Source organism: Larimichthys crocea, unplaced genomic scaffold, assembly GCF_000972845.2.
Source record: "Larimichthys crocea isolate SSNF unplaced genomic scaffold, L_crocea_2.0 scaffold27, whole genome shotgun sequence".
Taxonomy (NCBI): domain Eukaryota; kingdom Metazoa; phylum Chordata; class Actinopteri; family Sciaenidae; genus Larimichthys; species Larimichthys crocea.
In genome coordinates this window covers 163,314-183,444 of record NW_020853563.1, presented here as the reverse complement: position 1 = coordinate 183,444, position 20,131 = coordinate 163,314, and the positions used below count along the sequence as shown (strand labels likewise).

Below are 20,131 nucleotides of genomic sequence, written 5' to 3'. Positions count from 1 at the left end.
TCTTGACGTCCACCCATGCGCCCGAGATGGGCCGTGCGCCCTAGTCCTAGATTGCCGCCTGGGATCAGTCTGTCCGCCGCCCCCCTCCGCTTTGCCAACCCCCCGCTAACTTGATGAGCGGTATAGAAAAGAAGAATTTCTTGAATCAGATATTACTTCTTCAAGCTTGCTTGATGGCATTCACAGGGTAGTGAGTTTGTAGTCCATAGTATCAATATAGTGTTTTTGGTGTATATATACATGTAAATATAGGATTTCACACGGACATCCATTTTATGGACAATGAAGGGCAGTGCACATTACTATATTACATGTGACAATCTACAGCTTTTATCTATTTTAGTTAATATTTAATTGAAAGTTTAGAGGTTTTACACTGTTAAGATGGTGGGGTACACCATAAACAAGTCACCAGGTCATCACAATCTGAATGTGGGACTGACTTTTAGTGGTTGGTGAGAGCTTGGTGAAATAGAAGGCTGAAAGACAGACGCTGAGCTGGGCTGACTGCTGCTGGACTAGTCAGTGATATCAGCTGCTGCTGGGTCTGGTTCTGGTTCTGGGCTGACTGCTGCTGGACTAGTCAGTGATATTAGCTGCTGCTGGGTCTGGTTCTGGTTCTGGGCTGACTGCTGCTGGACTAGTCAGTGATATCAGCTGCTGCTGGGTCTGGTTCTGGTTCTGGGCTGACTGCTGCTGGACTAGTCAGTGATATTAGCTGCTGCTGGGTCTGGTTCTGGTTCTGGGCTGACTGCTGCTGGACTAGTCAGTGATATCAGCTGCTGCTGGGTCTGGTTCTGGTTCTGGGCTGACTGCTGCTGGACTAGTCAGTGATATTAGCTGCTGCTGGGTCTGGTTCTGGTTCTGGGCTGACTGCTGCTGGACTAGTCAGTGATATCAGCTGCTGCTGGGTCTGGTTCTGGTTCTGGGCTGACTGCTGCTGGACTAGTCAGTGATATTAGCTGCTGCTGGGTCTGGTTCTGGTTCTGGGCTGACTGCTGCTGGACTAGTCAGTGATATCAGCTGCTGCTGGGTCTGGTTCTGGTTCTGGGCTGACTGCTGCTGGACTAGTCAGTGATATTAGCTGCTGCTGGGTCTGCTGTTGGTGACCTGGTTGATGATTGGCTGTTAGCAAAGTTGTCGACTCTTTCTGATCAGAAGTAATGTAATCAGAACAAATACTCGAGTACAGCTGAACATATTTACCACAGATTACAGATTAGACAGTTAGAAAAGGTCGTTTCAGTGAGTGTCTGAGCTTAATAATAAAACTGGTATTAACTTGGGAAAATTATTATTTTTTTTACAGCTATTACACACACACACACACACACACACACACACACACACACACATACGCACACCACAGATAGCAGAGGGGGAGGGCTGCGGTGATGCTGAGCCACTCCAGTGAGTCCAGTACGGGGGCTTGACGTAAGAACTGGGAGGGGCGGGGCTTGTGCTTCGTGTTGAGTCTCCAGTGGATCATCGACAGAGCCGGTCTGTGTCTTTCATTCATCACCGGAACTGTGCAGTTCGTGCATCAGCCGTGATACTGTCTCCCATCCCGTCTCCTCCGACCAGCCACACCAGGGACACCGCCGCCAGCCATCATCCGCGGTAAGACCCGCAGAGCAGACGGCTGGAGAGCGGCTGCCGGTTAGATAACGGATGGCTCCGTGCTGTCCTATAGATTGTCTAAAGGGAAATTACCAGCCTATAACATCCCTATATGGATAGTAGAGCGCGTGCGGTGTTCAGTAGGCCCACTGGGTTCATTGTGACGTATCGGGTTTTTTTTTATATTGTTTGATTTTAATCTGCAGTGCTATTATGTAATATACTTCAACGTGTTGTAGGCTTCTCAATCATGACAGGAGTGTGACCTTGTCGGATTATTTGCTTTCTTCTTCATCTTCTCGGCTCGGTTATCGCGGTGGTATCACTAATGACGACACAAACCACTGCTCAGTATGGAGCTGAAACCTTGAAAAATTCTTCTAGCGTCACAAATGTTCCTGGACTCCAACATGGTACTGCTGGTGCCATTTGAACACACTGCATACAGCATATATAATTATGGCAGCATTACAATATGGTAGTAATGTCATAAGATCATATTCACTGTAGTCCAATTCATTCATCATATGTGTTTAGCTGTTCCTGTAATACAACATACGATAATAATAACAATATTAAAAAATCAGTTAATGAACTACAAGACTGTGCACAATTACAAAGTAAATACAAAAGACAAATATAATGCAAAAACACTGAAACAGATTCTGTTCTGATATTTATTTTGGTTGTCTCAGAGGGTGGACAAAATATCAGAAACACCTCATTCAGTGGCAGGTGAGGATGCAGTCTGCAAACCAGTCAGTTATGCTCAACTGCATCCAGACTGGAAACCAGTCAGTCCAGCTCAACTGAATCCAGACTGGAAACCAGTCAGTCCAGCTCAACTGGATCCAGACTGGAAACCAGTCAGTCCAGTTTAACTCGAACCAGATAACCTCATAGTGAGATTAGAACCTATTTTACGTTCTTTATCACATTAAAGCTGATTAATGAAACAAGTTGATTAATCAATTAGTTAGTTGGCTGATTGAGAGAGAAAATGAAACTGCAAGCTCATTAATCAGCTTGTTTTTCTTGTGTATTATACATCAATTAATATTACCTAATGCATTTATAGATAAAACAAGATGAAAAACCAATGGCCTCACCACCATTACACATTTTTACACAAATTTTTGATTCTGATTCTGAAAAATCAGGTTTATCTTCTGTGCATCATAAACTCTCAGGGGTGCATTTTCACCCTCAGATATACTTAATTTGGCCAACAAAACAAAAACACCTTATGGCAGGTGAAGATGAGGATGGAGTCTGCAGATATTAGGGATGTTTCTATATTTAGAGTTCTATTTTTCAAACCCTTCAGCTACAGACACCAGGGCTTAATTTGTACTAGATAGGCTGAAACATGAACCTCCCAGACTGGGATTGATGTCATATATGGTGTTACTGTATTTACCAGTTTTCAGCATGTAAATACGTCTATGTTCATTTTATCATACTGAAATGAGATCATGACAGACCGTGAATACATACCTTAGTTGTTAGTTATGAGAGTATGAGATCTGGAGAATTTTTGACTGACTATTAATAGGACTAGAAAGGACACCAGATCTGAGAAGAAACTGGTGCTGAAATGGCACAAAAGTCCAATATTGTTACTAACACATTCAAATCTAGTTAAAACAGTAAATGAAGTTCAGCATGAAGCCCACAATACTGCCAGTATAAAAAATGGTTTGCCTTTATTCAGTTTATATGGTGTGAGAACGAGCATGATGGTTTACTTTAAGGTCATAATGTCCATTCTGCAGCAGTGCTGTGAAGGTATCAAAGGTCTCAGCTATTCTTTAATTGCTGAGCTTAATAATAAAACTGGTATTAACTTGGGGAAATTATTTTCTTTACAGCTATTACACATACAGATCTAAGCATACACAGAAACATACACATATTGAATTCAGAGTTCAGAGATGTCAGAGCTGTGTGTCTGCTGCAGAGCAAAGTGCCCTGAGCAGTAAGGGGTCATGTGCCTTGTTCAAGGACACACTGGGAGTGCCCCCGGTGTGGCACCTCTCAAGCCTTTAGAGCAAGTCCCAGGCTCAGTAGGGTCTTAGTCTGGCATACTGCACATGTTAACACTTTTTGACAAAACATTTGTGTATAAGGATGTGTAAAGTCAAAGTCTCACCTCTTACATTGTGTGTCTATCCCCCCCCCCCAGTTGTGCTAGATAAAACAAGGGATCGCTAGAGTGAGTAGAGTTCTGGGGAATTTTCTGGGGACCATGAAGATTCATGTCAGTCCATCCAATAGTTGTAAAGATAATTCACTCTGCACCAGTTCCAGTTGCTGTAGTGCAGGAACATTTAAGTCAGAGTTATGAAAAGCCTCTAGTCATTTGGACTAGTGCATCCATCATAAAGAATTAGTAACATACTCTAAAACACTTAATGTACACAATTGAACATTTATGTAATATGAAGACGTGTATCTGTGTACACATTTTGTCCTTTCCTCAGCCACATTTGCAATGCATTCTGGGAAATGTCTTTTCACACTTGATTTGACTATGCATGTGGAAATGCTCCATTTGGTGGACCATCTGGACTCTAGATAACCACTACCCCTTCATACTAAATAAAAATGGGACACACTACACTACATGAGAGTGCACAAAATGGAGGGACAGGAACAAGCATACTTAGTTTATCAAAATCTCAATGATAATCATCTTTGTGTTGTATTGATACAAGATACCTCATAAAATTGATATGGCAAATAAGTCATCTGTCATTTTGTCAATTTTTCAATCCTTTCGAGTCTTATTCTGACTTTGGGTCTTGTTTAGTTTGATTTTTTGTGAAACACAACAGTAGGGAAAAACATTTCACATTATATAAATCATCATTCTTACTAAAAGTAAACACATATTCTATAACTGAACCTCTTAACTGCTCCCAGGGCACTGCTATACGGCGGCCTTTTGTGTCTATAAGCCCTTTGTGTATATGGTTGTATATAAGGCCTATATGTGTAAAAATAGTAAATAAGTGAATCTTTTCTTCTTCTAATCCAGCTAATGAGAGCAGAATCTGTGGGTCGTAAAATCAAAACAATACGCTCAAAGAGGCTAAAAGAGAGGACATGCAGAGTTATTGAAAATTGGGTTTCTCAACATAAGCTCTTTCTCTCGCAACATTCTTTTATTGTGGAGACTGACGAATGAAATACTTTCTGTTTACTTGAAAGATCTTATAGCTGCTGAAGGGAGGGGAGGGGACAGAGTGAGAGAGCAAGAGAGAGAGAGAGAGAGGTTTGGATGTGATCTGATGTCCTTTGACAGTTTGGTATTTGGAATTGAAAGCGTGGAGGCATTATTGTATTAATCATGGAAGGGAGAGAAAAAATAGGAAAGCACAACATGGACATCCTATTCTTTCTACTTTTGTCAACACATTTACTCACACAGTCCAGCTTCTACGTGCAAACAGGGGACGGGGACATGGTCCTGCACATACTACGCTCGGTTTAGTTTGAAATGTGTGTTGTCATGCAACATCTAAAGTCTAATGTTATAGTGTTATGACTATCTGACTGATGCTTTCATGTCTTTTGCTTGTACTGATATGTTCACTGTTTTTGATGCTGCTGTCATATGTGGTCAGCAGCTGAGAAACTTTTTACAGGTGATGAATAATATGAATCCCTACTACTAACTTGTTAAATCTATGAATTATAATAGCACTACTAGTATTAGTTTGATTAAGCAAGAAATAGTTCAATAGGGATAGAGGCTTTACTAGGAGGGCATCACAGGAAAAGTGTGAATTTGAACACATGAAGATGTTGAAAAGGAATGTGTAAACAGGCTGAGATGACACTGTTACGTCATGACATTCCAGATTTCAACTTAAGACCCAATGACCTGGTGTGTACATTTTCTTGATAACAATAAGCTTCTCTTGTACTACAGTGACATTGGAGGCACAGAGCTAAGCATTATGCTCTCCAAAATGTGTGTCCTTATTCAGTTTGAAGGATGTAATCCAAAATAAATAAATTAGATGCATTAAAATATATCTGCATAAATCATATAAAGTGACAAGAAAAGTAAATGGCAAGCGCCCAAATAAGAAAAGAGTGTGTTAGTATGTAGTACTGACTCAGATAAGTTACACAAATGAAATGCTTGTGCATGGATCCCAACAGCTTGGGAACTAATACACGTCTTTTTTTACTGTGCAGGATTTCATTAGTAAACACAATTTTATGTCCGTTACCAACGGTTAGTAACACAAATCTATAAATCTGCCTTTAGTAGCACATGTGACTTTTCAGAGGGAGGGTCTTAATGTGACATTTACACACACACATGCACACACATTGTGGGTCACACTGAAGGGACATTGGAGATTAATGACTGTATAGGTGCTGCAGTGCAGAAGGGAGAACAGGGGGAGTAGGACAGGAGACGAGAGAGAAGGGAGGGATAGATTTAGGAAAGCAGGAGAGAAGCAGAGGAGGGGGAGGGAGGTAGGAAAGGGAGGGACGTGGGGGGTGTTAAGAGAAGCTGAAGAATGAGGCTAGGAGGAATTTAGGAGATGAGGAGGAGGGATTCAAAATGGGACTAAAATAGAAGGAGGCAAGGAAGAGGTGAAAGGTCAAGAGGAGGCTAGGAGGACGTGGAGGGTTGGGAGGAGGCAAGAAGGAGACCAGGAGGAGGTAGAGGATAACGTTGTCTGCCTGAGCAGCTTTATTGTTTGCAGATAGGTCTGACTCATGATGAACTACTGCAAAGTCAAATAGGGCTTCGTCAGTAAGCGTGCGTGCATGTGCATGTGTGTGTGTGTGTGCAGGATGAGAGAGATTCTTCACCTTACTGGACAGAACAGGTACAAAATACAAAAGATAAAACCATTCATGTTGTCCCCTCAACTCTCACTGACACTGTTTCATCATATTTATTACACCCACAGCTGTTGGTGGGTGTAATGACACACACATAATCCCCCACCCATCCCCCACACCCATCCCCTCCTCCCCCTTCACAACAACAGAATCCAGATCTCTGAAACGCCTGCTAAACAAGAAACCTGGTTTTAGGAACACCAGGTTTACACAGCCACATATACTTGGAATGAAGTGTTAAAGATGAAGTGTGTGTATTAGATACACACACTTCATCCATACACTGATACATATTATTCCTCTGTGCCACAGAGCTCCTTTGTTGACAAAGCCTGACTAGTTTTGTGCTAAACTAAGCTAGCTGGTTGCTGGTTGTAGTTCCATATTGTCCAGTGTGATCGATGGTACTTATACCTGTACTTATATCTCACCTTCCTCTTTCCTTCTGACCACTCAAGGCGATTTTACACAACACATCTCATTCACACATTCATACACTGCTGGCAATGGCTGAGATGCAAGGTGCCAACTGCTCATAAGATCAGGACACACTCACTCACTGATGGCACAGCCTTCAGGAGTTCCGAATCTGGGGTTCAGTATCTTGCCCTTTGACTTGTAGACTGGAGGAGCTGGGGAGTGAACCACCAGTCTTCTCATTAGTTGGTTAGAGGACAATCCACTCTGCCTCCTGAGCCACAGTCATCCTAATATAATATTCATAACTGTGTGTAACTGTCTACAGTAGCCCAGAATGGATAAACTAAACTAAGTTCCAGATAGCGCCTTTCATGTTTTGGCAAGTTTCATGGTCACTGTTGTTAGGGTTACACTGCTGTTTAGATGTTTTAAATTATATGATGTTTGTTCCTATTTATTACATGTCTTGAGGGCACTTCCCTTTATTGCTGTTTGGCTGAGACTGGCAGGATAAGGTAAAGTTCAGGTTAGAGGGATTCCAGAACAGAATGAGGGTCAGGGACAGGTCAGAGAGGCGAGATCTAGATTGGGGACATACTGGCTACTCGTTTAGATGCTATATATGCAAATTGTCTTAACAATTTGCAGGGGTTGAGACAGCCCGATTTTAGGGAAATGTATAAGAACCAACTGTCAGAGCTCCTCAGGGAACCTTTTTCTCTGTAACCCCTTTAGTGTGTTGCACTGTGAAACACTCCTCTTGTACAAGAACAATAAATTCAACTTAAACTTTGATGTTTTGAATCCGATCCTCCTTATTTAAGGGTCTTTCTTTAAAATTCCTGTAACAACTGTAGATTCTCATACATGCATGGAAGGATGGAGGAGAGTAAGGGCAACCCTACACACCTTTAAATTTGCATACACAAGAGTGGTATTAATCTAAACTCTCTACAACATAGAGAATGAACAAATTTCTCAAAACGTAGAAACCTTAAATAGAGTTGGGCTGATTTATTACTCTAGCTCTATTCAAGCCGTAACAGTCAAGGTTAGGTAGTTAGGATTTATGATGCTTGTTGATTATTTGTGAAGATTTATATGTTAGGTAAGAACAAATGGGCACTCAAATGTGTCACAGACACTGAAATGGGGAATTTTCATGGATTAAACCCAAAAAAATCTTTTGACTGAAATGTTTTTCCAGATGTAGCCAATCATATTCCCCATTTGCAATTTATGAAACATATTACATGTTACATTACTTGACACTTGCTGAAGAAATAACAATGATTTCAGCTCCACTCCACAAGTTTAAATACTTGACCAACAGTGTTTTACAGGAGGATGATCTGAACAGCTGTTCTACTAACACTTTTCTTTTTGTCTTTTCAATGAATCTATGAAATGAAACTGAAACTTCTGAACTGAAACATCAAACAAACAGCACATTCATGATTTTGTACAGTCATACTAACCAAAAACTTCTTATTAAGAAGTTTCGGGCGTCCCCGTAACCATAGTGACTCACGGTGTCAGAGGGGAGGGAGAGACACTGAATGAAGCCATTTACCCAGATATATTCCAAAGTAGTGAAAAAGAACTTTAATTTTAATTCTCAACTTTAAATGTCTTAAACACTGGATGAGGTTTGCAACCACATCATAATTTCAACTATAAATTCTCAGCTCCCCTAGTTCAGTCAAACTGTCAATAGGCAAAATAGTGAACCCCAAAAAGCTCCCGATGGCTGTGACGTTAGTGTGTGAATGTGTGTGTGTGTGGCTGAGCTCAGTATTATCATGAATGCTTTTGATTGATTCTGATGAGCAGTGCCACAACTAACAGCTGCAGACAGCAGACAGAATTTGGTGTCCAAGTTGTGTCAAATTGGACTACAGTCTTCCCTTGTGGACTCGCTGTTTAGCGGATTTTTTCAGTGTAATTGTGCATGCTTTTTTTTTACAGCGTACTGTACAGTATGAACGCGCATTGTGTTCTGCGTCCTAAATTGGCTAAGGGAGAACCGCACATGTGTTCTGCGTCCTGATTAACTAAGAGAGTATGGTACAAAATGCGTGTAAAAAGGTGTATAAAAGTGTGTGGTTAGGGGTTTTACGGCCTTAAAACATGTATAATAATTGTAAAACTTACTTTGTGGATTTCGTTTATTGCGGGTTATTTTTAGAATGTATCCCCCGCCATAAACGAGGGACCACTGTATTTGATTTTTTCATGATACAGAACATAAAATAAATGAGAAGAATAGAAAAAAGTACAATGGATATTATTTCCTGCTTTACCGCTGTGGTTTGCAGTTTAAAAGTGGTACACCATGAAGGGATAAGGGCTGAAATATGTGCTACCAGAAACTGAATTTCAATCATTTATATTTGAATTTGAATTGCTTAACTTGAATAATTGCATTAAAAAACTGAATTTGAATTATGTGATTCAAATTCAGAATCACATAATTCTCAGAAACATAGGTGCTGATTAGCTGAAGAGGCATCCTGTGTATCTGTGCTCAATTGCTCTGCCTCAGCTACCCGTTTGTCACTAAAAATTGAATTTGAATTGTGAGAACTGAAATTGAATTGTAAGGACTAAATGTTCAGTTCCAAACTAATACATTTCAAATTGCAATTCAGATTCAGTTTTTCAATGGAATGAATCAAATTGAACAATACAAATTCAAATTATGTGATTCAAATTCAGTTTTTTAATGCAATTATTCAAATTAAACAAATCAAATTCAAATATAAATGATTCAAATTCAGTTTCTGGTGGCACATATTTCAGCACATAAATGGAGTGCATACAAGAAAGCAACTGCAGCAATTGGTAAGCCCATACTGCCCTATTCTGCATTATGCATAGTGCCTCAAGTAACGCATTATTCATGACCAGTGCTACATTATACAGGTGGTGGCCTTAAACCATCAAGCACATGCTGAAGTGGTTCAGTGACTGCTCAGAGAAACCAATGATCAAAATGTGGTGTAATGCATTTTACATACATTTTAAATAGCTTCTTTTTCTTCTTTTTTTGTAGTTGATTACAATATCAAAATTAATAGCATAATACGGGCGATTTTCGAGCTCTGGTAAAAATGTTGCATTCCTTAGTTGTGTGAAATTTTAATTCCAAGCCACTATGCGGGGAATAAAAACATTTTCGTGCACGATTGACCGGAGCTCCTCTTCTAAAGCTGTCATCTTTGTCGGGTCACATGACCACCTTATACATCTACATTTATACATAGATATTTTTTGGCCTTTTCAACCTTTTGATAGAGACAGCTGAAGAGTGACAGTAATGTGGGGAGAGAGAGATGGGGAACAACATGCAGCAGGTCGGTCGACAAGGGCCGCAGGTTGGATTCGAACCCTGGGCCACTGCTGACCCTACATGGGGCAGATGCTTGCCAACTGAGCTAATCAACTCCCCTATACATCTTTTTTTCTTTTTTCTTTCTTTTATTTCTATGGAAAAGACCAATTCCCCAGGTCCAGTACCAGCCATAAAACATAGACCATGTCCCTTCAAGAATGGACCCAGCTGACATGGAAGACAGTGGCAGTGAAGAGAACTGCAAATGAGCATAAAAACATTTGTACATATAGTAGCTAAAAAGAGATCAAATACTCTGCTCTTAAAATAAATGAATATAAATAGAGATAAACACAAACTATTTTTGAGTGTTTTACTTGTTATTATGCCAACAAGTTCTTGTAGAAAAGTGTCTACCTTCCTTAATTATCATCACCCGGGAAGCAAGTAGATGAAACAAAAAGTCCAAAAGTCCAAAATGAATGATTAGAAAGTTGAAAAAGGATATTAGCTGATATACTTGGTACAAATGTCTTTTTAAGTTTTTAGCTCAAGGATTTTTTCTTCCCTCTTCACTAACTCTTTATTGAATGAAATGAAAAGGGAATAAATGCATTGTGCAGAGAAAATAGAAAAAACGTTTTGTGGCTGTTGTGAGTAAAACCACTTTCACTAAGGATCTGAGTGCTGTGAGTGAATTCAGGTTATAGCTATCACCAAATTTCATTGGCATAGTGGGCTACAGCTCAATAGTACTGTTGATCCCAAAGTAAAAAGGAGAGCATAATATTTTGATACAGGTCTAATCCCCATATTGAATATAAAAAAAATAAAAAATAAAACATGTCAATAACTGATTCACATTTCACAGTTTGTCAATCAGTCATTCAATGTGAGCCAAAGTTTTAAAGAAAAAATGGGGGTCACCTCGGAGTGGGATGAACTCTTTCAATACCAATAAATCTAAAGGTTGCCATTGACCATGACCTCTGTCTCTATAATTTCTGGCAATAGAGTCATCCATATTGCCATAATGAATGGCCACCATGTGCCCTGGAATGTGAAGGTTAAGATTTAACTGTACATCATTCCTCAAGGGCATTTTAGAAGAGCAGACCCCATGTTTTCAATTTACAGTCACACTAAGACATAATAGAGTGTGTGATCATTTGTCATCAACATGAGTGTGTCTCTGTTGCAACAATACTTTTTGGAGTTGATACCCTAAATAATTAGCTGTTGGTAAGCTGTGTTCCCCCTACTGGCATCATGCCATTAGCTTTGTTAATAAATACATTGGAAATTTCAGTTGTGGTTGATTTTATGTAATTAAAACAAATACACCAAAGTGACATGTATGTAACTCAAAAGCCTTCTGCAGCCTCACTGCAGAATATCATTTCAATTTTGGGGTTTGATGCATAGAAACATGTAGATTTGCTGCAATTCTGTGCATATGCATTTTATTAAGGCATAACAAATCCTACACTGAAGCCATTAGTGTAAATGTCAAAGTATATCGCATAGTTGTCTTATTTTCATGGCAACAAGCACAGAGTGATTATTGACAAATTTACCAACTAATCATTTTCTGGTGCCTGTGTGTCAATGGTTTGTTTCATGTATAGGCGGGGCTGCGTGGGAAAAATGGATCCTGCTATCGCGCAACAGAGTGGTATGCTTATGTGTTTACGTCAGCATGGAGCCTACTGGCATGAAGCACTGGAGCCAAGGATCTACCCAGGAGACATGAATGATTTTGGTGTCCATGTTCACATCCCTTGACCAGGATAATCTACTGAAGACATGGTGTGTTCCTTTGGTTTTGTATTATTCAGGTGCTGAAGAGACCTATTCTTTTCAGTATGATGGTCCTATCTGTTCTGTAGCAGCATACTCCAAATAGATCAGATTTGCTGTGTCATCAGTGTGTCGTAGCTATAATATCAATTTAATCTTTGGAGTTACACTATGTAATACTTATGATACTACTTCTTGAGATTTGAGTTTGTCTCATAATGTAATGCAGGCATTACTAAAACTCAGTCAATCATCAATCATAGATTGAAGATAAATATAAACACTCTCAGCTGTTCTTTGTGGTCATTGTTGGTGCTATTTTGTATTCTTCTTACCCCAAAACACTGTGTTTAATAAATTGTAACCATGACTCCTGACTGCTGTCATGTGAGCAAATGCAAAATGCTTATTATTTTTTTGTGGTAAATTATTTTGACTTTCTTGACTGTCGCCCTTGACTTTTCTTGACTTTGTTATTTGAATTTCTATTGTGTTTTTTCACACCATAACTCCAAAGATCCCCCACCTGGCATGGGCATCATTTAATGAGCCCAGTCTGCAGTGAGCATACTGGCATTTGCTCACAGTGGCGTATCTGATGGCAGTTTAACAGTCTAAATGTGCCAAATTTAATTTTGTTTGGAGTACACTGCCAGCCTTAGAGAGGAAGGAAGCAAGAGCATGGGAGAGTGAATAGGAGAAGAATGAATCAGTGAGAGAGAGAGAGAGAGAGAGAGCGGCAGACAGAAGCACAAAAACAAAACAGCATTGCTCTCATTGGCAGGACCAGGCCTCCCAGCCAAGCCTGACACCTCATCTCAAAGCATCAAAGCATGATGGAAAAATACCAGTGTCCACAGTGTGTACGTGTGTGTGTCTGCAGTGACCAGACAATGTTTTCACTACAAATGCCCTTACAGCTCACATGGCCCATTGATAGATTATTGGAACATGTCTAGCAGTTCTCTGTTAGCCTCTACAAACCAACAACTCCCCTAAGGGAGCTGCAAGAGAGTGCTAATATAAACACAACACAGACTGAGCTAATGAAAAAGGATTATAATAAAATAAGTGCAGTGACAACAACTAAGTAAGAATAAACAAAGAATGATGAAGTTACACAAATGTTTTTGTTTGTTTTTTTGTTTTTTGTTGTTTTTTACAAATGACAAATTTGATCCATTGTATACACGGAGATGAATCTTTATGTTGGGTAGTATTTTGGCAGTTGGCATATTATGTTCATAGTGCCTTTGTTGATGACTGTCTTTCCATAGACACTATGTTTATCGAGGAATGCCTTCAAGTAAGTACAGATAAGTGTGCAAGTATAGATGAAGCACTGAGCATTTCTGTACATTTCAATATTCCTGTGAAAGGTGTAGCATATGTTCCACCCCGTCTCCACCAGACACATTTCAGTCAAAGTCTGGAACTGATGTGCTTTCATTTGAATCTATGTTGCTATCCACACTTGGGATGCTCTTGGGCTTCACTTGCAGCCACACTCAGAAGCATGTGTATAGTGCTAATAGCTTACATTATTATCTTACCCCTAGGGGAGCTGTGGTTTAATAGTTTTAAGGATACTAGATCTTGAAATAAAAGTAATTGTCAAAACTTTAATTTTTTCACTTTTTTTGGATCAGCATATCTATCTCCATTTTTTATGGAAACAATTGTGCTCTACGAATGGACCAAGTGCTCTAATGGTATTATATAACTAGTATTCTACTCTAAGCTTAAACCATAGTATGCTGAACTAGATAAAATATTTATCATGCCATGTGAGCCTTTTTCAAGTTGAACACTTGGCATCTTGTGGGCATGTTAAATGAGACAGCTGAGTGAAGGGAAAGGGAGAAAGCCATGTTCAGACACAGAACTGTGAAAAGATCAGTGGAGCAGCTCTTTATTCATTTTTATGAAGTATTACAATCTCAGAAAAGGCTGGTGTTTGTCATTCCCAAGCTTGAAGAGGCCCCAGAATGTGAAGATGTGCAAATATTTTTGCTTTTCTTAAAGTCTTTCTGGAGATTCTGCACATAGTTCCTGTCATCTGCTGAAGCCACTTTATTTACTTGGGCCCTCAGTGCCTTTTACCACTGGGGCTTATTTTGTCTTGACTCTCGTTTTTCTTCTAGCCCCTAGTATGTCTCCAACCCTAACCCCAAGTATTCTTTATTTATGACGTTGTCACTTGTTATTGCACCAGCATCCTCAGACACTCTTGAAGATTCATGGTTCCTTTAATAGTAGGGTACATTTGTTGTGTAGACAGGATATTGCAGAGTCTAACATTTGCACTTTGTGGATAATGCTCTATAGCACTGATACTGCTTTACATAACTTCTTCAAATTGCTCGTTGTATGCTGTGTCATCCATGCAGACTGCACCTTGAGTCCTACAATGGTCGTTGACCCTGTGAGTTCTCTTGTGCTTTCATTTGTCTTGACTTGCTACCATTCCTGAGTCCATCTTCTGCCCCTGGCAGGATTTTTAGCCACCTCTTCTATCTGCCAATGGAACATTGTAAACCCATCTTTCCATTTCTCTGCCATAGCCTCTTTCTGCTGCTCTCTGGCATGACAATTGATTCTTGGAAGGCGCCATATGGATGTACTTATAGGTGGTTTGGCTCTGGCCTCAGTTAGACCCTTCTCTTTCCTGGGTTTGCAGTGTCTGGATGCCGGACTTTAAGTGGAATCTTTCTTTCTTGCTTTGTTAGGAGCTTCTAAATCTTGATGTTTACAGCTGCCCACCATTTACTACTTTACTGTGCAGATGGATATATGTGATGAGAGTCCACTCTTTCTGTCTCCCTTACTTCATGACTCCCATGTGATCATGAAATCCTTAAGTATAACGCTGCCATGTCTCTGTGTAGCCATCTGTTTGTTCTGCCCCTTCAGTTGCAATAATCCTCTGTCTCTTTGTAACCATCCATCGACAGTTGGGCAGATGTGGTCCATGCAGAAGAGGAGGCTAAAAGTAGTCCCATTCTTGAACCTGTATTCATAACGGTCTCTTTAAATAGGCAACTAGTAAGGCTGAGCCTAATGCAGAAAAGCAGTGTGCTGCCTTGGTATGTGCCTAACTTGATGTTCCCTTAGAATATTAATACATAATAAGAGAAGGTGTTGTTATTCACTTTCTTATATATCCATTCACCATTGAATTGAAATACATTTGTTGTCAATTTAGTGCTCAAACTGATATGCTGTCTTCCAGTCTATAGTGTTATTGAGTGCTTTCAGTCCCTAGTTTTATTGGGGGATATGTGAATGAATTAAACTCAGGTAAAAAGTAGCAGCTGGAGGCAACATTTGTGATAGTAGCTCATGGAGAGCATTGTAGAGTTAGCAGTGATAGCTTTTGAAAAGAAAATTTGGTCACTATTCAAAAACTATTGACATTTCAGAGACTATTGAGGAACCAGCCATAACTATTATATTTACTGTATACTACCATATATTTATTTTATTCTGTTGTATCTTATCAGATTGTATCACTTATCTTTTGTATGGCTCCTCATGGTATGTTGCATATTTTCATTTTACACAAGCTTGTTTTATTTGATTTGATTATGCTGTACTCATCTTATGTTAATGCATTGTGTCCCAATTTAATTAAATTCTAAATATTTCATAAGAGTGGGCATCTGGTTTTTGTTTTCCAAATTGCAGAGCTAACACCATCTTCACTGAACCCTGATAGACCCTCATACCACCTGCATACCTAACACACAAGTTGTTTTATGTATGTATGTATGTATGTATGTATGTATGTATGTATGTATACAAAGTATCATATGAGGATTAAGTAACAGTATTATGGGCATAGACATATCTGTTTGATGAATCATTTTATCGTGTCTCTTAAAATCTGCCAAGTTATGGACAAATACCAGTATTTGATAATGTGGAGTGGGACCAGAGGGTATTAGTGCCTGGATTAAGGAGCTGAGAGAATGGATTTACAGGATAGGTAAGATAGGTGCCGTTTTCAACTTCCCGTGTCTGTTGTCATTTGTCTATTTCTGCCTCACATTCTCATCATACTGTCTCATCTGTGCTTTATTCTATTTGTTTGTTTTTTGCTTTTTTGTCCATCAGATCTATTCATCTATCCTTCACTGCATATCTCTCTGTACTTATACTTACATCCTCTGGCAGTCTTTGCTCAGTGTATTAGAATCATGATGATGTGTCTCTACTGGTTTAAAGTGTCATAGTCAGTAGTTAAATTTTGGTGATGTTTTGTCTGCAGTGTTTTTCTCTTTCTGTCCTACTGGTTTAATTCTGTACCAGTCTCATCCTTTCCATTATATTTCTTTCTCAGTTCCAAGTTAATGTTGGCTATTTAATGGTTTTAACCAAAGCCCTCTGGCTTTTGGATGCCTACTGCCTGTATTTGAGAAATTATTTTTCTATCTGAATTCATGATTCATTATTACACCAAGCTCTAATGGCTGTTAAATACAGATGCTTCCCGAACTCTCATCTGCTCAGGTTTGGCCCTTCTTAATGTTCTCCATCCATCTGGACTTCAGTCTCTAATACAGAGCTGGTAGTGTAGGCTACATTGATGAGTGTGTTGGTGCTGGCATGGCACACATGCATTGATTGGCCTTTTCTAACCTCTAGGTCGGTAGGGTCCATTATAGCTTGTCTTGACACAATATGCTGATCCATAGTTGCTCAAGTCTGATGGATACAGAACTGAGTTGTGAGGGCTGTTATAAGGTAGCTGTGATCTCCTCATGACATCATAGAGTTGCATTGTGAAGCAACTACTTGATGGCACAAGAACAATTATTAGCCAGGATGAAGTTAATAAATGGGGACATGCTTCCCTTCCGCCATTCTGATTGTGCTTTACTAGTGCCACTTCTTTGCTTTCATTGACTGCTTACAGTATCTTTAATCCAAGCCATATAAACACTGTGAATGCACAGTATTTTCCTCTGTGTCTAGAGCCACTAATTTGATTATACATATCTATCTATATATATCTACTCAATCACATAATGGTGTCTGTATTTATTATTCTTGGGACAGCTCTTGGTTTAAGAAAATGGTAAAATGCTTTTACTCCTTTGCTTTAAAGTAGGATCAGGTTTTTGACTGGTCCACTTTTGACTGGTAATTTTTTGACTAGTTGAAAATAACATCCTGCTCTGAGAAATATAAATACAATCTACAATAATCTCTCCTGCACTTTGTATCTCATCAGTTGTTTCAAGATGAAGATTGATACCAGCCTGACTATGCCCCAGCTTCCAGAGACCCTGTCCCAAGCAGGCCTTCAGTTCACTGTGGCCACTGAGGAGGACTTTGATGAGATCATGGCTATGAGCCAGGACATCTATGGGGGCCTTGACTACCTGCCCACTAGATACACCAGCTGGCTGCAGGAAGCTAACCGCACAGTCATATTGGCCCGTAAACAGGGGAAAGTGGTAAGATTAATAAATGATGAATGATTTTTTTTTGGCCTTTTCAAGCTCAAAGTGTTCTCTTTAGCATATATTTACTTAATGCATATTATGCATGCTATACATAATATACATGAAGTAAATTTTGTCAACTTCCTTTATTTATGAGGGCAGAACATCTGCACATAAAGATGCGCCTGTGTACGCAGTTACAAGTTAAACTGTAATCAGTTATTTATGAGCAAAAGTAATTATTAGTCATTAATATTATCTGTAATGTCTTTACTTAATTTCAATTTGTAATCCTTTACACTGTTCATTACGGAAAAATGAATCACATCATTATAAAGTGTTAAATTTGATCCAAGTTTTTTGAAAGGGAAAATGGAAACTTTGGTATCCCAAGGTATTCCCAGGGCAGATGGGATATGTAATTTCTCCAGCATGTTCTGAGTGCCCAATCAGCATCCTAATCCTAAGTGGCTCCTTTAGACATGAAGGAGCAAGAGTTCTACTCCGAGCTCTTTCGGGATGTCTGAGTTCCTCACTCAGCCCCTAGGGGTATAAAATACATTTTGGCCACTTGATTCACAATTCGTCAGTCATCACCCATAGGCCATGACAAAAACAACATGCTTCTCAATATGAGAGTCTGGCACAGTGGTGTGGTACCACTGCTAGCTACAAGACTGTGTGTATAGTCGATGTCATTGTCCTTTTGATCATTTGTAATCTTTTTGTCCTTCCTTTTTCCTGTGATACTTGGTAGATTGCTCTAGAGTCTGTGTGTGTGATTGATGATGGGGAGACAATGCTGGTGGAAGGTCTCCGTGTTGCCCCTCAGGAAAGGGGCAAGGGTGTGGCAGGTGTTCTGCTGCGCTTTTGCTCTGAGCTGGTCAAATCCAAGTACCCAGAGGTCAAAATAACCCGTTTGACCCGTGATGATCAGCTTGGACCCAAGGATTTCCAGAAGTATCGCATCATAACCAAGCAGGTAACAGCAACAAAAGCAGACTAAATGTTCCTTTATCTTGCTCTACAATTAATTTCAATTGTATTTATATAGTGCCACATTATAACAAACGTTACCTTGTGACACTTTCCATGTAGAGCAGGTCTAGACCACTTTGTAATGTTATTCATTCAATCTATGTATTTACTTTTGTAATTCTTCCTCAGCTCACACATTGTATTTCTCCTCTACAGGGTATTCTGCTAGTGCGCTTCAGAGCTGAAGACCTCAAGCTTCGTCTGTCTGAGCTTGGTCTGGATGGGGACATCCAATCCACTTTGTCTACCTCCTCCAACTCTTCTCCAGTGCGTCTCGACCATACAGCTATTCATCGGCTATATCTGACCACTGACCTGATGCAGGAGGTCCTTCCTAATGCCACCATCATTCAAGACTGGCAGCCATTCAAGCTATTGCCCAGCAACATGGCCATTCTACTGAAGAAGGACATTGACTGGATGGTGGATGATCTGTCCAACCCTACTGTGGCCAGCCTCTGTACCTTCCCATTCAGGGTTCCCATTGGAGATGACTGGTAAGTGTCCTTTCTTTATTTAATGGCAAGAAAATGTATCTTCATATGAAACAGAGTACAAGTTATACATTTTCAAAATAAAGAAAAAAGTTTTCACTTAGACAACTGGTACACTTTTTTTAACCAGGTATTACCTGAACATTGACTTGTTTGGTAAAGACTTGGACCTGGCTCGGCAGCAGTTCTTGTGCCACTTGCAGCGCCACACCAGCACCCTGAATGGTCACGTGATGTGCCAGATGTTCCTGGATCCATTGCTCTGGAAGCCCATGGTGGAATTCTGCCATAACACCTTGAATGTGGAGCTGGTGAAGGAATACACTGAGCAATGCGTGGTGGAGTCAGATGTCATCTAGTTAAGGAAGGTTGATGGAAAAGAGTAGAAGATGAAGGAGACAGAAAGGAATGAAGGGTCCAGACAACAAAGAATGGACACAACTAAATTAGGCTTAACAGAAAAAAACCTCTGTATTGAGGATGTAGAAACCAAGCAAACAAAATGTAGTTTCAAGGCCAACTTGTACGCATCCAATTTAACAATACACAAAAAAATACAGGTTGTGGACATTAAATCATGAACACATCATGTAATCAGCTACAATAAGTCTGTGACAAATAGTACATTTGTAAGCATTGGTATCAGAGATGTGTTGATGCAACTTTACAGTCATTTTTAAGTATCATCTGAAAGGCCATAGATTTGCAGTTTTGCAGTTATTTTTTACATTATTGTAGCTTAAAATATTACTATTAATATTTAGTGTCCGTAAAAATCACAAAGAGGGGGACTAAATGGATACCTTTTAGTAGTAATTTTTATGACTCAAAAGGATTGGCAGTTTTTATGTGCAAAACGTAACCTAACCTAAGTTTATGATTTATTTATTTTTTTTAAAAAGAGAAAGAGAGAGACCTAACCTAAAAGTAGTCACAAGGGGAGTCAGCACTGTCAAAATTTATAATTTATAACTGAGAATTTCATTGAGTATTCAATATTTGGAACATTTCAACCTAACATTTTTACTTTACAACTTACTTTACTTTACTGTACTCTATATGTAACACTTCATAGACATAGAATAACCAAGATGTTTTTGTGT

At 39.5% G+C, this 20,131-nt stretch overlaps 1 protein-coding gene across 2 annotated transcripts; it reads left to right on the top strand.

The window, feature by feature from the left end:
- Nucleotides 1-1,395: 1,395 nt before the first annotated feature.
- On the top strand, nucleotides 1,396-19,850 carry nat16 (N-acetyltransferase 16). 2 transcript variants are annotated; one of them, XM_027275976.1, is made up of 6 exons: nucleotides 1,396-1,620; nucleotides 11,875-12,055; nucleotides 17,283-17,508; nucleotides 18,254-18,478; nucleotides 18,691-19,031; nucleotides 19,159-19,850. In XM_027275976.1, exons 2-6 carry the CDS (start codon nucleotides 12,000-12,002, stop codon nucleotides 19,385-19,387), a joined length of 1,077 nt encoding a protein of 358 aa, XP_027131777.1. In that variant the 5' UTR covers nucleotides 1,396-1,620; nucleotides 11,875-11,999; the 3' UTR covers nucleotides 19,388-19,850. The 2 variants fall into 2 exon arrangements, with proteins under 2 accessions (XP_027131777.1, XP_010753035.1); XM_010754733.3 differs by lacking the exon at nucleotides 11,875-12,055 and having other exon boundaries at nucleotides 1,398-1,620.
- Nucleotides 19,851-20,131: the final 281 nt, after the last annotated feature.

What these genes read in the sequence shown, in the direction of transcription:
- nat16 (XM_027275976.1), top strand. Translation starts at nt 12,000, where the DNA reads ATGATTTTGGTGTCCATGTTCACATCCCTTGACCAGGATAATCTACTG. An exon ending in GATAATCTACTGAAGACATG is followed by an intron (nt 12,056 to 17,282) that starts GTGTGTTCCTTT and finishes GTATCTCATCAG; the next exon opens with TTGTTTCAAGATGAAGATTG. An exon ending in CCCGTAAACAGGGGAAAGTG is followed by an intron (nt 17,509 to 18,253) that starts GTAAGATTAATA and finishes GATACTTGGTAG; the next exon opens with ATTGCTCTAGAGTCTGTGTG.